The sequence below is a fragment of the Alnus glutinosa genome, chromosome 12 (assembly GCF_958979055.1).
Source record: "Alnus glutinosa chromosome 12, dhAlnGlut1.1, whole genome shotgun sequence".
NCBI classification, from domain to species: Eukaryota; Viridiplantae; Streptophyta; class Magnoliopsida; order Fagales; family Betulaceae; genus Alnus; species Alnus glutinosa.
Genome location: NC_084897.1, coordinates 11,429,417 through 11,451,547, shown reverse-complemented (window position 1 = coordinate 11,451,547; position 22,131 = coordinate 11,429,417). Strand labels below are relative to the sequence as shown.

Genomic DNA, 22,131 nt, shown 5'->3' with positions numbered 1-22,131 from the left:
AAGATTTTTTTTTATTTATTTATTTATTTTTCTACTTGTTGCTTAAGTTACTTACTTAATAAGTTTTTTTTTTTATTTATTATAATAATAATAATTATTATTATTATTAATATTATAAAAATCTGGGATATTACAGTTTTACTATGGAAACAACTTCGGCTTGCATTACATCGTACTTTGGAGGCAACTTCGGCTCCCTTTACATTATACTATGGAGGCAACTTCGGCTCTTTATACTTTATTTATACATGTTCATGATGCATGCTAACAGAACATTTTTCCTTCCCTTGCTTTCATGTTCATGTAACATCATAACTTAACACAAAGCATTTATCACATCTTAACTTCTCATAAAAATCATGTCAAATACTTGTAAACCACCATCAAAGCATATTTCAATATAATTCAGACTATTGAAAGCATTCTTAAATCATACATCATCATAACATATAATCGGCTCGAATTTAAACAACCATAACATGCTTATAAAATCATATGAAAATCATTCTTTAGCTTAGTAAGGGATATTACCTAGTAAGCTTTAAAACATTAAAATCATTAAAGTAGTAACTTAGTATCTGTAATGCCTTGTATAAAAATCAATATTTTTATAAAAAATTAATCCAATCACACAACCATCAAAAACAATTTTTTTTTTCTACAAAATAGAATGCTTTTAAAATTTAATTATTTTCCTCCCCTAACATTCTCCATGATTCTTGGAATGCCCGTTATTCCTTTGATCAACGTTTGTTACACTTTCGCGAACGATCACGAGAAACCCTAGCTGACGTGGCTAGTCAATCCTTATCCCTTCGCGGACGATCATGGTCCCTACCAGGAACGACCGTTGACGTGTTGTACAATATGTTGAAAGGTACATCTCATACCTTCAGCATGTATGTCAGATCGTACCACGAACGATCGCCTAACCCAAAATTTACACAAACATTCGTTACTTACTTAAGGAACGTTCACCAAATGACCAAATCAATTGATCCTTATCCTCTGCATTCCTTGCCTACAAATACCCTTGCCCTACACCTCTCTACATCATTTCTACGACATACACCTATTCTATCATACCTCCTGATTATAAGAAAGTTTCAGAGTGAGAAGATGAGTGTTATTGATAATCCACCTTCATTAGAGGTAACCCTTGTTGCTTAACCCCTCTTTCACAATTATTAATATTCTATCATTTTTGGTTGTTTTACAATTTTCATTTCATGCAAGCTTTAAAGAATTATTTTTCCCTTTCAAAAGAAAAATGACATTTTCAAAATATAAGCTTTCAACAACTCTTGATTTTCATAAATGGTCACAGTGACATGTTTAATAATGTCATTATTATGCTATTAAGAGCTTTGTTTAAGAGCTAGCACGTTAGTTTTAGATTATCTTTAGATTTGCAAACATTCTGGTAATGCAGAACATTCCTCAAGCCTTGTACGAACGTTCGAGTGAGAGTTCACTATGTGACAGTGAGATTCCATCTCGCTCATAAATTTCAACATCTGATCTTGAAAGTCAGAATCCGACCGAGGAAATAATGTAACACCCCGGTCCCATATTGGGAAGAGATGAATAGCTCACATAGAGTGAGTGGTTTATAAAGATATACTCATGGGTACTAAGTTCCACATTGCCTAGTTATTGGGTGAAAATTGGCTTTATAATGGATTCTAACAAAGTTCCAAATTAACTAGTCATTTTGGGGTGATAGCTCAGATTTGACTAGCTTTTCCCTAGATCGTTACAAATAGTATTAAAGTTACCTAGTAACGCCAGGTTATGTGGTACTGGAGCATCGCATGACATAACCCTGATGAGGACGTCAAGGATTTAAGGGGGGGAGTTTGTAACATCCCGATCCCATATTGGGAAGAGATGAATAACTCACATAGAGTGAGTGGTTTATAAAGATATACTCATAGGTGCTAAGTCTCACATTGCCTAGTTACTAGGTAAAACTGGACTTTATAATGGATTCTAAGAAAGCTCCAAATTGACTAGTCCTTTTGGGGTGATAGCGCAGATTTGGCTAGCGCTTTTTCCTAGGTCGTTACAAATGGTGTAGCCTGGGATTGCTGCTGTGGAGGCCTGTATGTGGAAAAAGGTTGGTAGGGATGCCTGTTAGATTGAGCTTGATTATATGCATCCCTAGGGCCGAGTTACCTAAAGCTTGAGCCTTTCATTAGTGATTTCTCCACCCTGGGTTATAAGTATTGGAGTATGGATCATTACCCGAACGTGAGAATGCTGCATTGACTTGCTCATGTGAAACAACAGAAATTTTTTTTGCAGTAGGACAATCGGTTATGTGATACATAGGACTATAACAGAATGAACATGGTGTGTGCTGCGTGTGCATGTGAGCAGAATTAGAAGCAAAACTAGCAACCATCAATTGATCGAATTTCCTATTGATAGCATCAACTACTTGAGTGGCTATATCCATTGAATGTCCAATTTCAAAAAGACCTTCGTTCTTTGGTGCTTTAGGTGCAGGTGCCCTACATCTAGTAGATGCATCCTAAATAGAATTATTACTAAAGTTTTCAAACAAGATCCATGCTTCATCATCACTTTTCATCATAAATGTTCCCCCACAAGATGCATCTGTCATTTGTCTATTAGGCTCGGTCAAGCCTTCATAGAAGCTTTGCACTAGCTGCCATTTTGGGACAACGTGGTGCAGGCATGATCTAAGTAGGTCCTTGAGTCTTTCCCAGGTCTCATACAATTGTTCAGCCTCATATTGGGAGATATTAGTGATAGCTCTCCTAATATCATTGGTTTTTCCTATGGGAAAATACTCCTTAAGGAATTCTTGTTGCAATTGAGCCCAAGAAGTAATGGAGTTTGGTGCTAAAGAATGAAACCAATGTTTGACTCTTACCTTGAGGGAGAAGGGAAAGAGACGCATCCTTGGAGCGTCCTCGGTGAACCCGCTCAATTTAATGGTAGAACAGATTGTTAGGAATTCACTGAGAAAATCGTAAGGATTTTCAATACTAAGCCCTAGGAAAGATGGTAAACAAAAACACTTTATGCAATGGTTGCATGTTAACAGGATGGTCGGTTTTCAATTCAGAACCTTCATGTATTCAGAAAATGATCAAATCAAAGAAATTAACTGATCAGAAGCTTCTAGAAGATGTCCATGAAAAGTCCTTGCAAAATCCAAGACAAAACAGCCGGTTCCTGTGCAACCGTCCGGACGGGCCTTTGAAGACGTCCGGACGCCCCGCAGTGTCTTACAGATAACGATGAAGACGTCCGGACATCAGAGCAACACCGTCTGGATGCTAGGTCAATCATGGTTCAACACGAAGTTGGATTTCAGAAGTCGACACTGTTTGGGAAGTCTATGCAAGCTGTCCGGATGACATAGCAACACATCCGGACGATGTCTAGTATTTCAGAATATTCCAGAGTTCCGTTCGAACGCGGAAAGGATTTTAGCGAAGATCGTCTGGACGCTCGGTCAAGCCGTCCGGACGTGAACCTGATAAAGATAGAATTACACTGTTTCTGAAATGATATCGCAAAAAACCGTCCGTACGCTCGACAACTAGAGCCCGAATCTCAGCAGTTTTAGGTTTCCTGTAAGCCTATAAATAGAGGGCCCTAGGCTTGTATTTTGTACAGAATTCGACAGTGAATTCCATAGTGCTTTGAGAGGGTGTTTAGGAGAATTGAAGATCTGCTAGCTCTCAAGCCGTTGCCGGTGTGTGCTCGTTGTTCATGTGAAGTCTATCTTAGGGGTCGGCCATAAGGTAAATGAATCCATCAAAAACCCCTTTAGGTGGAAGATCTGGTTGGGAAGTGTTCACGATGGGCTTCGTGTCAGAGTTAAAGGTATGAGTACTGCATAAGGGTATGTGAGTACGAGTGTCTTGTAACTAGCTTTGTTTTTGGATAGTCGATTTCTTAGGTTTGGCTGCCCCGGAGTGGTTTTTCTCTTCACAGAGTTTTCACTTCGTAACAAATATCTTGTCTTATTTAAATTCCGCATTTAAGATATTTGTTTGCACACAAATACACACACTTGGTTAAATTAGAAGTCAATATTTATTTTCAAATCTCATAATGAGCTGTCGTAACATCCGGCGGCTTGAGAGATATGGGAGAAGTGTACGTGGTAGGGAGATAGTGATCTTGCAAAGCCATAGGGTTATCGCCACCCATAGTCTCAGTGAGACGCGCTCCTAGCAAATTAGAGTTCCTTTCGAATCTAAGTTATCTAAGAGTGCGCTCAATGTCGGGGTCACAAGAATTTAAAGGCAATGATAAAGAACGATACCTATCATAAACCAAAAGAAAATAAAAATAAAAACATAATGAAAAGCTCACAAACGGCCCGTAGGTATGCTAGAATTTAGGTGTTGCAGCTGCTGGAATTAGACAGATCAATGCTAGTCCGCTCGATTGCACGACAGAGTGCGCTAGAGCGTACTGTTGGCAGAGAAGAGCTCGAGAGCAGGGATGTTGCGCTCGATCACAGACTGCTGGATGCGTTGGACTTGAGTGAGAAAAACTGAGAGGAAAAAAAAAAAACTAAAAGCAGAATTAGAAACTGAAATTAAGAGTAAAAAAAGAAGAAGAAAGAAACAGAAAATAATTAAGCTAGATTTAATCATTAAAACTTAATAACGCAACCGTTAAGCAGTCCCCGGCAATGGCGCCAAAAACTGATGTGGTCTTTTTAAAGCAAAAATAGATCAATAATAAATTACCACTCGCAATAGAGCGAATCTTTGTAGGACAAGGCTATAGAGAGGGTGTCGAACCTCAAGGACTGCAAGGATGTTGGTATTAAGTTTATGAAGATTAAAAATAACTAAAGAAAAGATTTGTTGATTTTGTTTTTAACTAAAATGCATAAACTAAACGCAAAAGATAATTGAAATATAAGAGAGAGAGAGAGAGAGAGAGAGAGAGAGAGAGAGTAGAGTAGAGTATTGACTTCACCGCTATCTGCACATCAATGGTTTATCATATTTAATCAGAGAAATTCATTCTATACATGTTATAAATAAACAAGAAATTACCTTATTAAAAAAAAAATAAGTATAATCCATCTTCGGTTGGCACGAACCGTCCACCTAACCAGTAAGATGCGGTACAACCTGTCTTCCCTAGGTATGGATTATCTAGTTCTTTAATAGGATACATATAATGTATGTAATAGTATAACCCATCTTCGGTTAGCATAGATCGTCTACCTAAATTACAATAAACTAGGGTGTAGTACGATCCGTCTTCCCTAAGCATGATCTATCTAATCTTTTTGATCATATGTCAATTAAAAACCCGTTGATCATTCTCATAATCACAGAAAATAAGATTGATTTGTGTTCAATAAAGGTAAAAAGCTTTCTAAGACGAGAAAAATTTCACCAATATTGATTTTGAATTTAAGAACAATTGCATTAAAATATGAAGAACAATATCAAATTGTAGCAATTCTCATAATTATACAACTAACATGCATAAACTAAAAAAACTCTAAATTAAAATATAATCAAACCATTGTACTTGGGAAGGGCTACATCAATACCCTACGAAGGGTTTTAGCCGCTCATGACACTGCTGCAATGACCTCCTGCCATGGTTACTTCTCTTCAACTCTTCAAGAAGTATTTTTTGAATTTGCTCTAAGTAGCAGTGTGTCTTTCTTCAATGTTTAGAGACATGTTTATAGGGATTAGGAGAGGCCTAAAAGTCTTAGGAACCTTAGGAAAATCGGAACTAGTCCAAGTAGAAGAAAGACAACTCCTTCCTTTTAAGAATTTTCCAATCCTAGGTGAAAAATGACTCATACAGTGTATTGTATGCCCGCATGCGCTCGAGCCCAAGGGATGTGCGCTCTAGCCTAGGAGTGATGCGCTTGAGCTCTGTTGCTCTCGAGCCTTGCTGGTGGGGTGCTCGAGCCTTGGTGTGTTCGAGCCTTTCTACTGATGCACTCAATCTCAGGCCTTTAACATACTTCCAAAGTGTCCTTTTTAAGCCAAATTCCCATGGAATTCTTGCATTTATCATTTAAAGCCTTGAAATATGAAAAAAATAAATAAATTAAACAAATAACAAGGAATTAACATATGCGAGTTAAGTGGCTTGAATGTGCAACATTCGGCACTTATTAGTCCTTGTTGCTGAACGATCGAGGCACGCCAGAAATGCTGAAAATAGGGTTTTAATTATAGATTAATGAGTGTTATTAATCTTATATTATGTTTCGCAGTAGCAGGAATCCACGATGTCCCAGTTTATGAATGAACAGACGAGGTAAGTAAATACTTACAAAACGGAGTTCATAACAGATGCAATATGTTAACTGATTAAGCATGGTTTACTTTTCTTAAACAATATGTTATAAGCCTGTTAAAATTCTATAAGTATTTGATAACTATTGCAACATAAGTATTGCTATTTTAACGATAAATTAACTATATTACTGCATTGTAAGACATGGTACACCCGTACGTGTGGCAGAACAGCCATGGGCTTACTATTATACTAGTTAGTATTTATGGTCAAAAGTTTATAATGTGTTATGATGAGCCTTAGATACAATGGTTGTTTTGTGACCAGAGCACCATGGTTGAATGGGGGTCACAATTACAGCTTTGCTAGTAGCGTGGGCCACCCGAGGTCAAACTCATTCGAGCTGCTAATAAATGATGCTATGAGTACATATCCGGGACACCGGTGTTGTATTATAGGTCCCTCGGGATAGCATCTACCCTGCCGGGATGAGGTTAATATCTTGGGTAGACCATATGAAATGAACTATAACATATATGTATACAAAACATATTTTAGCATGATTTCCCCTGCATTAAACTATATGTATTATCACTGGAACTATGCCTCCGTAAATATTTCAAAACAAATCCTGACCTTTTAATGAGAGCGTAGTAACATAGGCAATACTTGCCATTTTTGCAAAATGCTCATGTTTATGATTCCACAATTAAAAAGTTGTGCTTAAAGCTTATTTCATAACTAGTCTTGTAATGATTTATTTACTAAGTCATAGACTTACATAGTGTTCTCCTCTATCTCGAACCCCTCTGTACGTCGATAATTATCAGGTTAGCTTTGGTTAGAATTTGGAAGTTTGCAACGATGAAGATGCCAAGTGATCGGTTGATGGGTGGTTGTGCATCCATTTGTGGGGGGAGGCCTCACCTAACAAATGGAGGCCACTCCAATTTTTTTTTTTAGATATATATGAAATTGAAAAAAAAAAGATTAAATGAATACAAAAAGCTTACTATTAGAAGATTTATAGTAACTTATTTTGATCCTATATATCAATTTGATACACGTCTAAATCTTAAGGATTGTTTAATAATTTTTCCTTCATACATTACATTAAGTTCACGTATAATAAAACTATATTTTCATTATTGATTGTATTGAAGGTTAGTTATGAAATATGTTAACGTAAAGAGAAAAATATAAAAAAAGCTCCCTTTGATCTAACAACCGTTTTTAAAATAGCCGCATGAAGTAACATGTGTGCAAAAGTGATTTATTAAACTGCCAAGGCGTGTCAAAAAGGCTACTTTTTTTTATTATATTCCTATAAAACCCCTGTTCTCTTAAAAACTAAACTAAACTAAACTTTTTTTTTTTTTTTTTAGAAAAAGGGTAATTATCTTTTCCTCCCATGAACTACAAAAAAATGTGCGATGCCCCTCATGAACTACCAACTCGATCAAAAAAGAGCATCCAACGACCAACTTTACACATTTTGTCTCCTTCCGTCAGTCAGACCCGTTAACATGGACGGGATATGCCAATTTTGGACGTTAATTTTGATTAAAAGAAAAAAAATGCCCTCAATTGATAAAAAAAAATAAAAATAAAATTGGTTTATTAATTTGGTTTAAATTTATTAATAAAAAATATTAAAACTAATATATATATATATATATATATATATGTGTGTGTGTGTGTGTGTGTGTGTGTGTGTGTGTGTGTGTGTGTGTGTGTGTGTGTGTATATATATAAAAAAAAGAGCAAAAAAAAGAAAAAAGAAAAAAGAAAAAGAAAAGGGGGTGGCATGCGAGCCACCCCCAGAGGTGGGTCCGGCCACCTCTGAGGTGGCTCGCGGCCACCCCAGAGAAAAGCTAGGGTGGCAGAGCCACCTCTGGGGGTGGCTCACAGGCCACCCCCTCCACCTAAGGGGTGGCAACCACCCCCTCTGACAGCATCCCTTTTCCTTTGTTTTGTTTGTTTGTTTGTTTTTTTTTTTAAAAAAAAAAGTTGAAGGCATTTAGGTCATTTTTTAAATTGAGTGAGGGTATTTATGTATTTTTACGAGTTAGGCTAATAGAAAGGGGCAAAACATGTAACTGTGGTAGTTGAATGCTCTTTTTTGATCGAATTAGTAGTTCATGGGGGCATCGCGCATTTTTTGGTAGTTCATGGGGGGAAAATATAATTACCCAAAAAAAAAAAAAAAAAAACCAGGGGGCATGGATTAATACAAAGAAAGGGTTAAATACCTTACTGATACCTGTGGTAAGGCCCATTATCAAATGGCCGCCTCGGTTTCAAAATGTATCATAGGTAGTACTTGTCGTTAATCGAAATACCTACTTGGTACTTTCGTCCATTTTTTTATGGCCATCCACGTCAACCCCCTTAAAAGCGTGACACTTGTCCCGGTTTCCACATATTTTATCAAAGTCAGAATATCATCCTACGTGGTTGTGTATCACAGGTGATACCTATACTTTTAATGCCACAAAGGATGCAGAAAATAATAAAAATTAACTTTTTTTTTTTTACAAAAAAAAAAAGAAAAATAAATTGGGGGAGGCCAACCCCCATTTTGGCTGAGCCACCGTCATTTTGTTCCTAATATATATATATAAATTAATTAATTTTAAGTAATTTTTTTATTTTTTATTTTTTATTTATTTTTCTACATCATATGTGCCATTAAAAGTATAGGTATCACCTGTGATACACGACCATGTAGGATGATATTTTGATTTGGATCAAATATGTGGCAATCGAGCTAGGTGTCACCATTTTAAGGGGGTGACACGGATGACCGTAAAAAAAAATGGATGGAACCTATATAGAAGTACCAAGCGAGTATTTCCATTGACAACAAGTACCACCTATGATACTTTTTGAAACCGAGGCGGCTGTTTGATTATGACTCTTGCCACATGTACCACTTAGGTATTTAACTAAAAAATAAAAAATAAAATTTGGGGATAAATGCAAAATGAGTCCCTGTTGGCCTAAATTACAAATTTTTCTATGCAGTGTATAAAAAGTAAGAGTAATGCCACACATCATCCTCTTGTCCACCTTTTATCCTCCCAAAATTGATGTGGCTCTTAAAATCACCATTGAATCAAAATTCAATAATGATTTATCATAAATTTAATGGTGATTTTAAGAGCCACATCAAATTTGGGAGGACAAAAGGATGATAAGGGGATGATGTGTAGCATTACTCAAAAAATAATTCACAAATCCTTAGGGTAGGACAAAATAACAATTTAATACCTACAATCAAATTCTGCCAAACCACTTGACGGATTCCGTTAGTGTCCACATCAGTACCAACAAAATGATGATATGTGTAACTCTTAATAAAAAGAAAAAAATAAAATAAAATAGGGATAAATGCAAAATCAGTCCCTATAGTTGGCCTAATTACAAATTACTCACTATCATATAAAGTAAATTTAAAGGTCCCTGGGGTATGCAAAAAAATAATTTAGTCCATAGAGTCAAATTTCATTAAAACATTTGATAGATTTATTTAGGTGCCACATCAACGGTAATAAAATGATGACACGCGTCACTCTTAATAAAAATATAAATATATTAGAAATATACATTTATAAAACTAACAAAACTAAAATATTATTATTTTTTTTAAAAAAAAAGAAAAAATAATAGGGGTGACTGATAAGTGCTGAATGTTACACATTCAAGCCCTTTAATTTACATATGTTAAGCTCTTAGTTTTGTTATAATTTGATGTTTTGTGTTGTTTTTGTGTTTTCTTGTATTTTACAGGTTTTGGAAGAAAATCCATCAAATTCCAAGATTATAACGAAGTCGGTAAACTCACTTTTGGAAAGATTCAACTCCAAATCAATTTTGAATTTAAGAAAAGAGAAGTCAGCAAAAATTCGTTATTTTTGGAAAGAATCCAGATAGAGCATGCCTTAGTAATTTAATCATAACTTTCAGCTCAAGTATCGAGTTGTGACGAAATTGGTGGGTTGGAAAGCTAATAAAAAATGGAATAAAAAAACACAAGTTTGGGAAGAAGAATTGGAGGCTACTTCAAGAAGAATTTTGGTTTTTCTTTCTATCTTTATTTATTTTCTGTATGTATATAATTTTAGTCTATATTAGTTGTAACTAATACTTTAGTTAGGGCTCGGTTGAAACCTTAATTATGTCTCTTTAAGTTTTTCAATTTTTTTTGCTACAATTTATATATTGATGCTTAACTTAATTAATTCTAATTTCTTGAATTCCTTGCATGTTTATGTTTGACCATCAAATGCATGTGGTATGGATTTGTTATTTATATCAATTTGAATGATTGAATCCTGGGCATAATAGAGTAACGAAAGAACTCCGACGTATGTTTTTGGATTAATCAACATAAAGACAACTGGAATAGATACCATGTTCTAATCTGAGTGTGTTTACCAATTTCTATAGATTTATGCTTCATTGAAGAACAACTTAGTAGATACAATGCTAAATCCTTCAAGAAAAAAAGAGTTAAAGTAGATACCATGCCAAACTCCTTGCTTAGAGAAATCAATAATTTTAGGAGAAGATACCATTCCCTTGTGGCTGTTAAACATTAAGCATCATGTTATGATTGTAGTATTGTGCACATTGTGAATTTTAATTTAGTATGATTAGCGGTGGTTATTGAAGTCCTACCTTACTTCTATTATATTTCCGCAATATTTTTGTCTTTTTTCTTTTATTAGATCTTACTAATATTTTTATTTCTTTTCACTCATCTTAATTATTTAGGAAATCTTTTTAAGCATAATTTATCAATCATTGTGGGAATGATCTCGTATTTGCTTACTATACTATTGTTTTGATCTTGTGCACTTGCGAGTAAAATGTACAAATATTTATTTATTTATTTAGGTAGATATTTGCACAACAAGTTTTTGGGATAATGATAGTTAGAGAATTGTCTCATTTCAGGACAATCTCTAACATGATGATATTTGCACATATTTATCTATTTATTTAGGTAGATATTTGTACAACAAGTTTTTGGGATAATGATAGTTAGAAAATTGTCTCATTTTAGGACAATCTCTAACATAATGATAAGGATTAAAGCATTATGAAATTGGTGCATGGGGTGTAGGAATAACTCCCCACATGAATGAAATAACAAAAAGAAATTAAAATAACAAAAGGAACACTAAAATAAAAATAAAAAATAAAAAATTAAAGGAATTTTTTTTTTCTTTTCAGATTATCATAAACAGAAATAACTAAAATAAAAGGAAAAACTTTAAAAACACAATTTAACACAATCCCTAGCAATGGCACAAAAAACTTGTTGTATAAATATCAACCTAAATAAATAGATAAATATTTGTACGTTTTACTCGCAAGTGCACAAGATCAAAACGATTGTATAGTAGGCAAATACAAGATCATTCCCACGAGGATTGGTAAATTATGCTTAAAAAGATTTCCTAAAAAATTAAGATGAGTAAAAAGAAATAAAAATATTAGTAAGATCTAATAAAAGAAAAGAGACAAAAATATTGCGGAAATATAATAGAAGTAAGGCAGGGCTCCAATATCCATTGCTAATCATACTCAATTAAGATTCACAATGTGCACAATACTACAATCATAACATAATGTTTAGTGTTTACTAGCCACAAGTGAATGGTATCTTCTCCTAAAGTTATTGATTTTCCTAAGCAACGAGTTAGGCATGGTATCTACTCTAACTATTTTCTTCCTTGAATGATTTAGCATGGTATCTACTAAGTTGTTCTTCAAGGAAGCATAAATCTATGAAAATCGATAAACACACTCAGATTGGAATATGGTATCCATTTCAGTTGTCTTTATGTTGATTAATCCAAGAACCTATGTCGGGGTTCTTTCATTACTCTATTATGTCCAGAACTCGATTATTCAAATTGATATAAATAACAAATCCATACCACATGCATATGATGGCCAAATATAAACATGTGAGGAATTCAAGAAACTAAAATTAATCAAGTTATGCATCAATATATAAATTGTAGTAAAGCAAATTGAAAAACTTAAAGAGACATGATTAGGACTTCAATCGAATCCTAACTAAAGTATTAGTTACAACTAATATAGACTAAAATTATATACATACAGAAAATAAATAAATGAAGAAAGAAAAACCAAAATTCTTTTTGAAGTAGCCTCCAATTCTTCTTTCCAAACTCATGTTTTTTTCTTCAAAGGTTAGATGCCTATTTATAGGGATTAAAGAAGCTCTAGAAGCCCTATGAATCCTAGAAAAATTGTAAATAGGTCTCATAACCAAATAGAATAAGTACAAGTCTTTTCTTTTTCTGAAATTCCAATTCAAGTAGGAAAAGGATTCCAAATTTGTACAGATTTGCGATCCTTTATTGTGGGGCAATTTTGACATAGTAAACTTCCAAATTAGGAAAGACCTATTTCTGATATATTTCTTCCATTTTTTATTATCTTTCCAACGTCACCAATTTTGTCTCAATATGATATTTGAACCGAAAGTTATGATTAAATTACTAAGACATGCCCATTTTGGATTCTTTCCAAAAATAACGAATTTTTGCCGATTTCTCTTTTCTTAAATTCAAAATTGATTTGGAATTGAAACTTTCCAAAAGTGAATTTGCCGACTTCGTTATAATCTTGGAATTTGATGGATTTTCTTCCAAAACCTGTAAAATACAAGAAAACACAAAAACAACACAAAATATCAAACTATAACAAAACTAAGAGCTAGACATATGTAAATTAAAGGGCTTGAATGTGTAACATTTAACATTTATTAATGACTCGTAGCCACCCCTTGCCACCTCTAGGGGTGGCTTGTAGGCCACCATCTGAGGGTTGGCTGCCCAACCGGTAGCCACTCCTACTTTTTTTTTTTTTTTTTTTTTTTTTTTTTTTTAATGTATATTTTTAATATATTTATATTTTTTTTTTAGTAAAATTGACACCTGTCATCATTTTATTTGTTTTGACGTTGACACTGACGGAATCCGTCAAGTGTTTTGACGAAATTTGACTACAACGACTAAATTGTTATTTTGGCATACCCTGAAGACCTTTGAATTATTATTATTATTTCGAAGGAAGCGATTTATAATTTAGGTCAACTAGAGGAACAGATTTTGCATTTATCTTCTTCTTCTTCTTTTTTTTTTTTTTTTTAAATAGTTTATTTTAGTTTTTTGCTGGGTTAAATATTATTTAGCCAACTGAACTAACAACCGTTTGTGATGTAGCACCATGAACTGACAACTCATATGATATGATCTTCTAAACTACCAATTTGATATGATTAAGACACTCTATTAAGAGATTCCGTCTTCTTGGATGGAAGACTAATCATGTGCCACATTTGACCTAATTCTACCAATTTTACTCTAATGGGGATATTATATATTTTAAAAAATTAGTTTAGTCTAGTTTTTTATTAGGTGTTTTTTTGTGTTAGTTTTTAAGAGAATAAGAGAATTATAGAAATATGATTAAAAAATAGCATTTTTGGCACACATGGATAATTTGATGTATTACTTTAAGATACTTGTCACTCTACTCTACGAGACTATTTAAAAATGGCCCTCCTTAGATGAGAGTTTTTTATATATTTTTTCTAACAACTAGTTTGAGGTATAAAGTTGGTGTAGAAATGTTTATTGAACAGGTCAAGCCTATTTATTGGGTATTGGCAACAAGTTAAAGTGATCCGGCCCGACCCGATCAGTCCTGCCCGTTTTCCAGGTGTATTTCTCCATAACAAAACATTGTGGTCAGTTCCAGTTCCAGTTCCAGACAATTGCGTAGTTAGAGAAGATGGACATTCTGATTCTGGTGATGCTCCTATGCCTCACCACCACGTCCGCTTCTTCTGGGCATGCAGCAAGAATTATTGAAGAAGCAGGAGGACAAGACTTGTCTTCGTTTTCTTCCTCTTCAAAACTCCATTGGAATAGCAATAGCAGGAATAATAGGAGAGTGATAGATGTGAAGGGAGGCCCAGAATCGGTGGTATGGGTGGTTCAGCTCTCTGATCTCCATTTCAGTGTCCACCACCCTGACAGAGCTCTTGATTTCAAAACCATTGTGGGCCCTGCTCTCTCCATGATCAAACCCTCCCTTGTCCTCATAACTGGTGATCTCACAGGTTTACCCAATTACCCTCCTCTCTCTCTCTCTCTCTTGCCAATATATTATTTATGGGTGGGATTGAATTTCGTGTTTTGGGTTTCTTGTGCTTAGCTTTTGAGGAGCGTATACTATGTTAATGTGGTTTTAGGAATCATGGGTTTCTTTTTGTTATTATGTATTTGTCTAAAGATTTGAGTTTTTTTTTTTTTACTTAATTAGGAATTGTAATTCGTGTTATTCTGGTCAAGGAATTATGAGGTTCTTTATACTGTTTGTTCATGTATTGAAATTTCATGTTTCTGTATCCATTTTAAGATATTTTCAAATTTGATTGATCAGAAATAAGTTTCATCCAAAATTTTAAAGAACAATTTCTGTTGATGAATGGAATTTTTGTAGTGGAAGAGTTCCAGGACCTTTATGAAGTTTCTATTGCCAAAAACGATAATGCAAGTCTACACTGTATTGGATATGGCGAATGCTAAACAGTGAGGATTCACTAGAGATCAGAAATTGTTGAAGAAAGAACAAGATGTTTCTTTTGTTCCTTCCAGGCGATCGGAAAATAAAGAAATAGTTAATATATTCAAGAGAATTACTTATTTACAAAATACAGTCTCAATTCATCCTATTTCATCAGATCCGCGATGTGATATGGTTCCGAAGGATGAACTGGATATGGACAGTTCCAATAAGATTTCATTCTTGAACAAAAATCCATTTTTTGATTTATTTCATCTATTTCGTGACCAGAACAGGGGGGGATACACATTACACAACGATTTTAAATCAGAAGAGAGATTTCAAGAAATGGCGGATATATTCACTCTATCAATAACCTTTCATGATCTTCTGACCCAAAATAAAAACAAAATCTTTTAGTAAAATGGAACAGGATTTGTACTCCGTTGCATTCAGGTGGGTTGGGAGTTCACAACCTCACCCAGTTTAATCAAGCTCTTTTGGGTAAATGGTTGTGGAGATATGGTAGGGAGAGAGAGGCTTTATGGCGTTTGGTGATTGACGCCAAATTTGGGAGCCTAAAGGGTGGGTGGTGTTCTATTGAGGTGTCGGGTACCTATGGAGTGGGGGTTTGGAAATATATCAGGAAAGGATGGGAGAAGTTTTGCAATTATGTTCGGTTTGTGGTAGGGGATGGGTCACATATCAGTTTCTGGCATGATTGGTGGTGTGGGGAGAGATCTTTGAAGCTTTGTTATCCAGTTCTGTATAGTATTGTGAGGAACAAAGCTGCAATGGTGGTGGATAATTTGGCTGTTCATAATGGAAATATTCATTGGAATGTTCTCTTTACGCGGCAACTCCAGGACTGGGAGATGGAGATGGTGCTTTCTTTCTTCGAGCGGTTGTACTCCACTTCGATTCAAAAAGGAGAGGGTGACAAGTTAGTTTGGAACCTCTCTACAAGGGGCTATTTTGAAGTAAGGTCATATTATGAAGTGCTTAGTAGGAAAGAAGGTCCATCATTCCCGTGGAAGAATATATGGTGTGCTAAGGCTCCGACAAGGGTGGCGTTCTTTGTATGGTCTGCAGTTTTAGGTAAAATTTTGACCCATGACAATCTGCGAAAGAGGAATATTGTGGTTTATTGAGTAGTGTTGTATGTGTAAAAAGAAGGGGGAGTCTATTGATCATGTGTTACTTCATTGCGACACCGCCTATGAGCTTTGGAGTTTTATGTTTTCTTTATTTGGAGTTGAGTGGGTCATGCCACAAACGGTGCTGGATTTATTGACTACATGGGGTGCGTTTTTTGGGCATGGCCTAGCTAAAAAAGTTTGGCGGTTAGTTCCTCATTGTGTTTTGTGGAGCATTTGGCGGGAGCGGAATACGAGGCTTTTTGAAGATGTCGAGACTGTAATGGTAGTGTTAAGAAAGCGTGTGCTTAACACGCTATATCTTTGGATAGCGTCCCGTCTTTGCGACCTAGGTGTTTCTACTTATGTAGACTTTCTAAATTTATTAGTTGTTCCTCCCGTTTAGGGGCACTCTTGTATACTTCCCGTGTATTAGGGTTGCGCCCCTCTGCGCTTTTTTATTGAATTTGAAATTACTTATAAAAAAAAAATAAACACAAAATGTTGAGGAAACATGCAAGAATTTCACATGGATTATAAAGAATGCACGTAGTATTACCTAGGCTGGGGGTCTTCTATTGTAATTAATCCCACTCCAAAAGGGAGCTTCTAAATTTGCATAGTTCCATCAACTATGGTGACGCGAACTATCCCTCTAGGCGTAGGAAAGGCAAGGCACACATGTTGTAGGTTTGTTTTGCCTTGACGGGTTGTGGGTAGTCTTGTTCTTAGTTGGGTTCCTTTGTAGCTTGTTTTGGTTCTTTTGTGTTCTAGGGCCTTGTTGTTGCGGGTTTTTGTGGGTTAGCATTGGTTGTTCCTGTGTATACTTCCTGTATACTTAGGGGCGTCTTACGATTTCTTTAATAAAGTTCTTCTTATTTATCAAAAAAAAATTAATCCCACTCCAGATCAACTAGGAGGTCAATTTGATTTTTCAATTCATAAGCTGCTTTAGAGACCCAAAACAAGGCAGGTTCGATGGCTGAAACTGATCCATGTCTATTAACTATTAAAGACAGTCGAATGATTGCGGAATCTGAGCAACCTAGAATATGCCTTTTGATTTCTTTATGATACCATCCAAATCACTTAATAGCTTTGAACTATTGCCGGCATCAAATATCAATTTGAATTAAATGTGCAAAATGGGCTGCAAGTTCAATTCAGGATGGTTGAATTGTGTGCTGGTACATTAAACAAATGGATGAGCTGATAGTATTTAATCATAAAGACAAATTGGTGGTTGCATTTGAAATTTAGGCATTGTTTAAATAGGTTCTTATATGCTGCAGAGTTTTCTTTGATATACTTTTTCCTTGCATCTCTATTCATATGATTTGTTCCCGAGCCACTTAATAGTTTCCAACTATTTCTGGTATCAAATAATTCCCAAATTTATGATTGTTGGGAGCTGCATGTCCAATTTTGAGTCTTTGAATTATATTTGGAATTGTTAAACTCAGATAAGTTGAGAGTATGTAACCACGAAGACAATTCTGCTGATTGCATTTGCAGATTTAGGCGTTTAGCTTCTGTTATATGCTTATTTCTTTGAATTTGTCGATAATCCGCCTAACAGTTGTCTTATTCACAGTCGAAGTCAAGCTGCAAAGATGTGAAACTTTGGATATTCTTATCAAATTTATGTCCAAATGGTTCTACTCTAATCTTCTTGTTTTCCTCATCTTTGCCAGATGGGAAAAGCAAGGACTTGTTAACAATGAAGCAAAATGAAGTTGAGTGGGTTGAATACCAGAGCATAATGGAAGATGTTATAAAAAGAAGTGGACTTGAGAAGAGTATCTTCTTCGACCTTCGAGGGAATCATGATAATTTTGGTGTGCCAGCTGTTGGTGGTTCATTTGATTTCTTTTCAAACTATAGCATCAATGGAAAGTTGGGCAGAAGTCAGAATGTCAATAGTGTCACTGTTCAGGTCAGTTATGTACACTATAGCTGGCTTATCAATATACACTGTTACATGGCTTTCCTATTTTTATGGTATCAATTGCCAATATAGCTGCTTAATGTTTCTGCCCCAAGACTAACTTTATCCTGGTTGCCAAACTTGGGCTAATTTTGTGCAGATCTCTTTTTCTTTTTCTTTTTTCTTAAGTAATTGACACCACTAGTTAATGAATTTGGAAAGCTCTCTGGCTTCTCTTCATGTCATGAATGGAGGACATCTTTCTTTCTTAGCCCCCCGCGCGGTAGCCCATGAAAGAATTAAGCAGAGGATAGAAAGACATCCCATTGTCATGGGGTTTTCTTGACCTTCTATTGGGCCATCTTCACATCAGATGATTTTTTTTTAGCATAATTACTTTTTTTTTTTGATAAGTAAGCAAAATTTAGCATTATTACTCATTATCATAAACTTGAGTGTGTTGCTTCATTTTTTTATATGTATATTTTACTGTAAATGCTAGATTTTATATTCCTTTGTTTTTGTTAGTGCCAAAGCTTTATTCTATCCTTTTTTTTTTGGGTACTGGTAAAGCTTTATGTTGGTATTTTTCAAAATATGACTAGAAGCATTAGTCAATTGGAATGTTTGGGAAACCCAAAATTTTGGTTTTTGGCTATGACGTTTTCGGTAAACATAAGTTACCTGAACAGCTCTTCATCTTTCTTCTAAAACACAAGCCTTTTTTGCCATGATTGATAGGAAACTTCTCCCCATTGGAATCTGGATTGTGGGATGCTTGCTGACATGACACTCATGATAATTGTTAATCATTTTTGTCAAGACCATGATTTTTATATCCATGTGATTATCCATGCAAAGTCAATCCATTGATTATTATATACATATAATATTATTAAATCATAGGACCATAATTCTATAGTCATTTGATATCTAAAGCCATAGCAACATACTTTTCAGAGTTCTTTGTGTCTCCTCCGATAACTAGGGTGTGGGTACTTGGTCTAGCCCACTTCTACGAGCTACCTTAACCGACCTCAAGTTCTGGGAAACCATATTGAAGTGCTAAGAAATAATCTACGCTGAGTTGAATTATCAATTGTGAAATCCCAATCCTTGAATAAAAATTCTAATGTGTCGAGTTGGTTAGTGTTAACTGCAAAGCTTTTAATTACTTATGTGCATTTGTGCTCTATAATCCAGAATGGCGAGCAGAAACATCTCTTTGTCAGTTTTGACAGCACAATGCCTGTTGGTTTACGAGGTCCAACTAATCTTTTTGGGCATCCAACTGATCAACTGTTAGCTGAATTAGATTTGGAGCTCTCTCAGTGGAATTCTCAATCAACAACACCAGTGACCAAGATTTCCTTTGGGCATTTTCCACTATCATTCTCAGCACCCTCATCTTCTGGAAAGAGTCTAAAAGATATTTTCCTCAAGCATTCGCTATCAGCTTACCTATGTGGGCATCTCCACACTGGGTTTGGTAAGAATTTGAAGCGACACCACCAGTCGAGTCATCATTTTTTGTCGCCAAAGTTTTTCCAGCTTAATATACACCAAATATCTTCTGGAAGTGATGTAAATTGTTCTTTTGGAGCCCCACAAATTGAAGAATTCTGGGAGTGGGAGATGGGTGACTGGAGGAAGAGTAGAGCAATGCGAATTTTGGCCATTGATAGAGGTCATGTTTCATATGTTGACATTGACTTTAAGTCAGGAACCAAAAAAACAATTATATTACCCACATTTCCACTAGATTCACGCTTCATGTCAACATTTTCATCACGTCGCAAGTATGAATGTCAAGTTATGCTGCCATCATCGTATGACTCAGTTAGAGCCCTAGTCTTTTCCGTTTCTCCAATTGTGTCTGTTATGACTAGGATCTATGACACCAGACCTGGAAATCTCAGTTTGGTCATGGAGACATCTATGATGAAGCTTGTGGATAGCACCTCCAGGGGAGATCTTTATGCTGCTCCTTGGAATTACAAAGCATTTGAGGACCCATCTCCTGATAGATATTGGTTGCAAATTGAAGCAACTGATATCTTGGGCAGATCAACTTTGACTGATTTAAGGCCATTTTCTGTTAATGGTCTTACTGCTAAGATCTCCTGGACATGGAAGGAATTTTTTGTCATGGGTTGTCAATGGGCTGCCTTGTATTACCCAATATTCTGGCTTGCTCTGTATTTTATGTTCTCCATTCTTCTCATTCCAAAAGCTCTCTTGATCTTCTCGAAGAAGCAGTATACTTGCAAGAATTTCATTGCCAATAAAGGCTTCCTAAATGGCACAGTATGCGTTCTACAAGAGATGTGCAGGCTTCCCATAGTATGGTATGGCATGTTAGGATACTTGCTCCACCTTATATTATTCCCATGGTTTATTGGGCAAGTTGTAACTGATGGTGAGGATAGGGGATACATGACTTATATGGGCTGGGTAGTTAAAAGTTATGAAGGAAGCGGAAAACTTGATTATTTTGGATCTCCAGATATTATGGTGGTGGTTCTTCCCCATCTCTTATTGGTGGTTTTGCCTGCTATTTTGGTCACTATAGCTTTGGCTGCTGAAAGAGGGTTCTATAGAGAACATTTTCTATCATGTTCAGGAAAGAAAGAAGATGATTATGATCGGGAAAAGAACAGATCTCTATTGTATGATTACCGACGCAGTGGAAATTCAAAGTTCCATTTTGGCGAGCGTTGGATACGAAAAGTTCTCTTGGTGGTGTGCCTGGTGATCTGTTGGAAGCATTTTAAGGTTAGGCTTCAATTACTAATGTATTTTAGATGTTACAATATGCTTGATGTGAAGAATATAAATATTTAAGGTCACATTGTGAGGCTCACCACCATCATTCACTAAAAATCTAAAATAAAATAAATTAAAAAGGAACCGACGACAAATAACTGAAACACTAGCTCTTTTGCTTTTGTTTTTGTTTTTGTTTTGTTCTGTTTTTTTTTTTTTTTTTTTTAATCAAATGGCAGTAGACACTCCTATACATGATGTGAGTAGATTAAAATGATTGATAGAAGATAGCTGTCCAATTGATTGGCATTGTAAATTATACCTAGTGGAGTTTTGTTGTTGTTGTTGTTTTTTTTTTTTTTTTTTTTTTTTTTTTTTTTTTTTTTCCAGTTTATGTAAATGGATTATCTTCCCTTACTATTACAGAAGAAAGGAATCTAAATTGATGTTTGGATATTGCAATAACAATTCTAAGAAAGACATATGGACTGAGAAAATTCATTTTCTTTAATATGGCCTTTGTAAACAATCATAGTGAAAAGTAGCTAGTAAATTTGTTATTCTCAGTGTTTGCATATACTGAGCTCTTTCTATGGTTTGTTCTTTTCTTTTCTATTTTTAAATATCAGAACTGCCGGGCTTTGGTAAAAGCTTATGGGATGAACCCATTGATCCATTTTCCGGGATATAGCCTTTCAGTTCCAGTATTGCTAGCTTATGCCGTCTTCAAAACCAGGAATATCTGATGGCTGATGAGCATTGCAGGGAGTAAATATGAGTTATTCATCAAGTTTATATGGAATATATAACCAGCTGTTGATACTTGATGTAATAGCAGATGTTGCTGAAGAGTCATCCCTACCAAAACCAAAAACGGAGAAGAAGGCAATCCACAAACGGTCCGTTTCACTACAATGGTGGATTAATTTTTTAGATTTTGTCCCCTAAGGACAACATTTTCCCTGTAAATAAATCCATTTAGGGACAGTATTCAACCTAAGAAAGTAGGGAAATAGAATCTTGAGAATGAGTACAATATTTAATTATTAGCTGCTAGAAAAGGTTAGGCCAGAATATGGGAACTACTTGATCATCATTTGTAGTCGAAGATTACATGCAGTATCTGTTCTTTTTGCTTCTGATATCAACATTGCTCAACAAACAACTATAGGAAACAATATTTGTCCAATTATGGTTTTGAGAAGACTACCTACTTTAAAAATTAAGCCCGATATAAATTCGAAAAGATAAATCATAGGGAAATATTGATAGGAACCCTGTGCTTTTTGCATTTTTTAATATCAACAATCGAGTTTAGGGGTCATTTTTCCTTCAAATAAATATAAATTTAGGTAAAAATATAATTATGCCCTTCATCTCGAAAATTTCACCTTTTTGTTCTGCTAAAGCCAA

General features: G+C 35.2%; 1 protein-coding gene across 1 annotated transcript; it reads left to right on the top strand.

Moving 5' to 3' along the window:
* Positions 1 to 14,019: 14,019 nt before the first annotated feature.
* LOC133852035 (putative metallophosphoesterase At3g03305) lies at positions 14,020 to 21,907 on the top strand. The gene is made up of 4 exons (XM_062288701.1): positions 14,020 to 14,443; positions 17,720 to 17,961; positions 19,156 to 20,727; positions 21,348 to 21,907. Exons 1-4 carry the CDS (start codon positions 14,113 to 14,115, stop codon positions 21,462 to 21,464), a joined length of 2,262 nt encoding a protein of 753 aa, XP_062144685.1. The 5' UTR covers positions 14,020 to 14,112; the 3' UTR covers positions 21,465 to 21,907.
* The last annotated feature ends 224 nt before the right edge of the window (positions 21,908 to 22,131 follow it).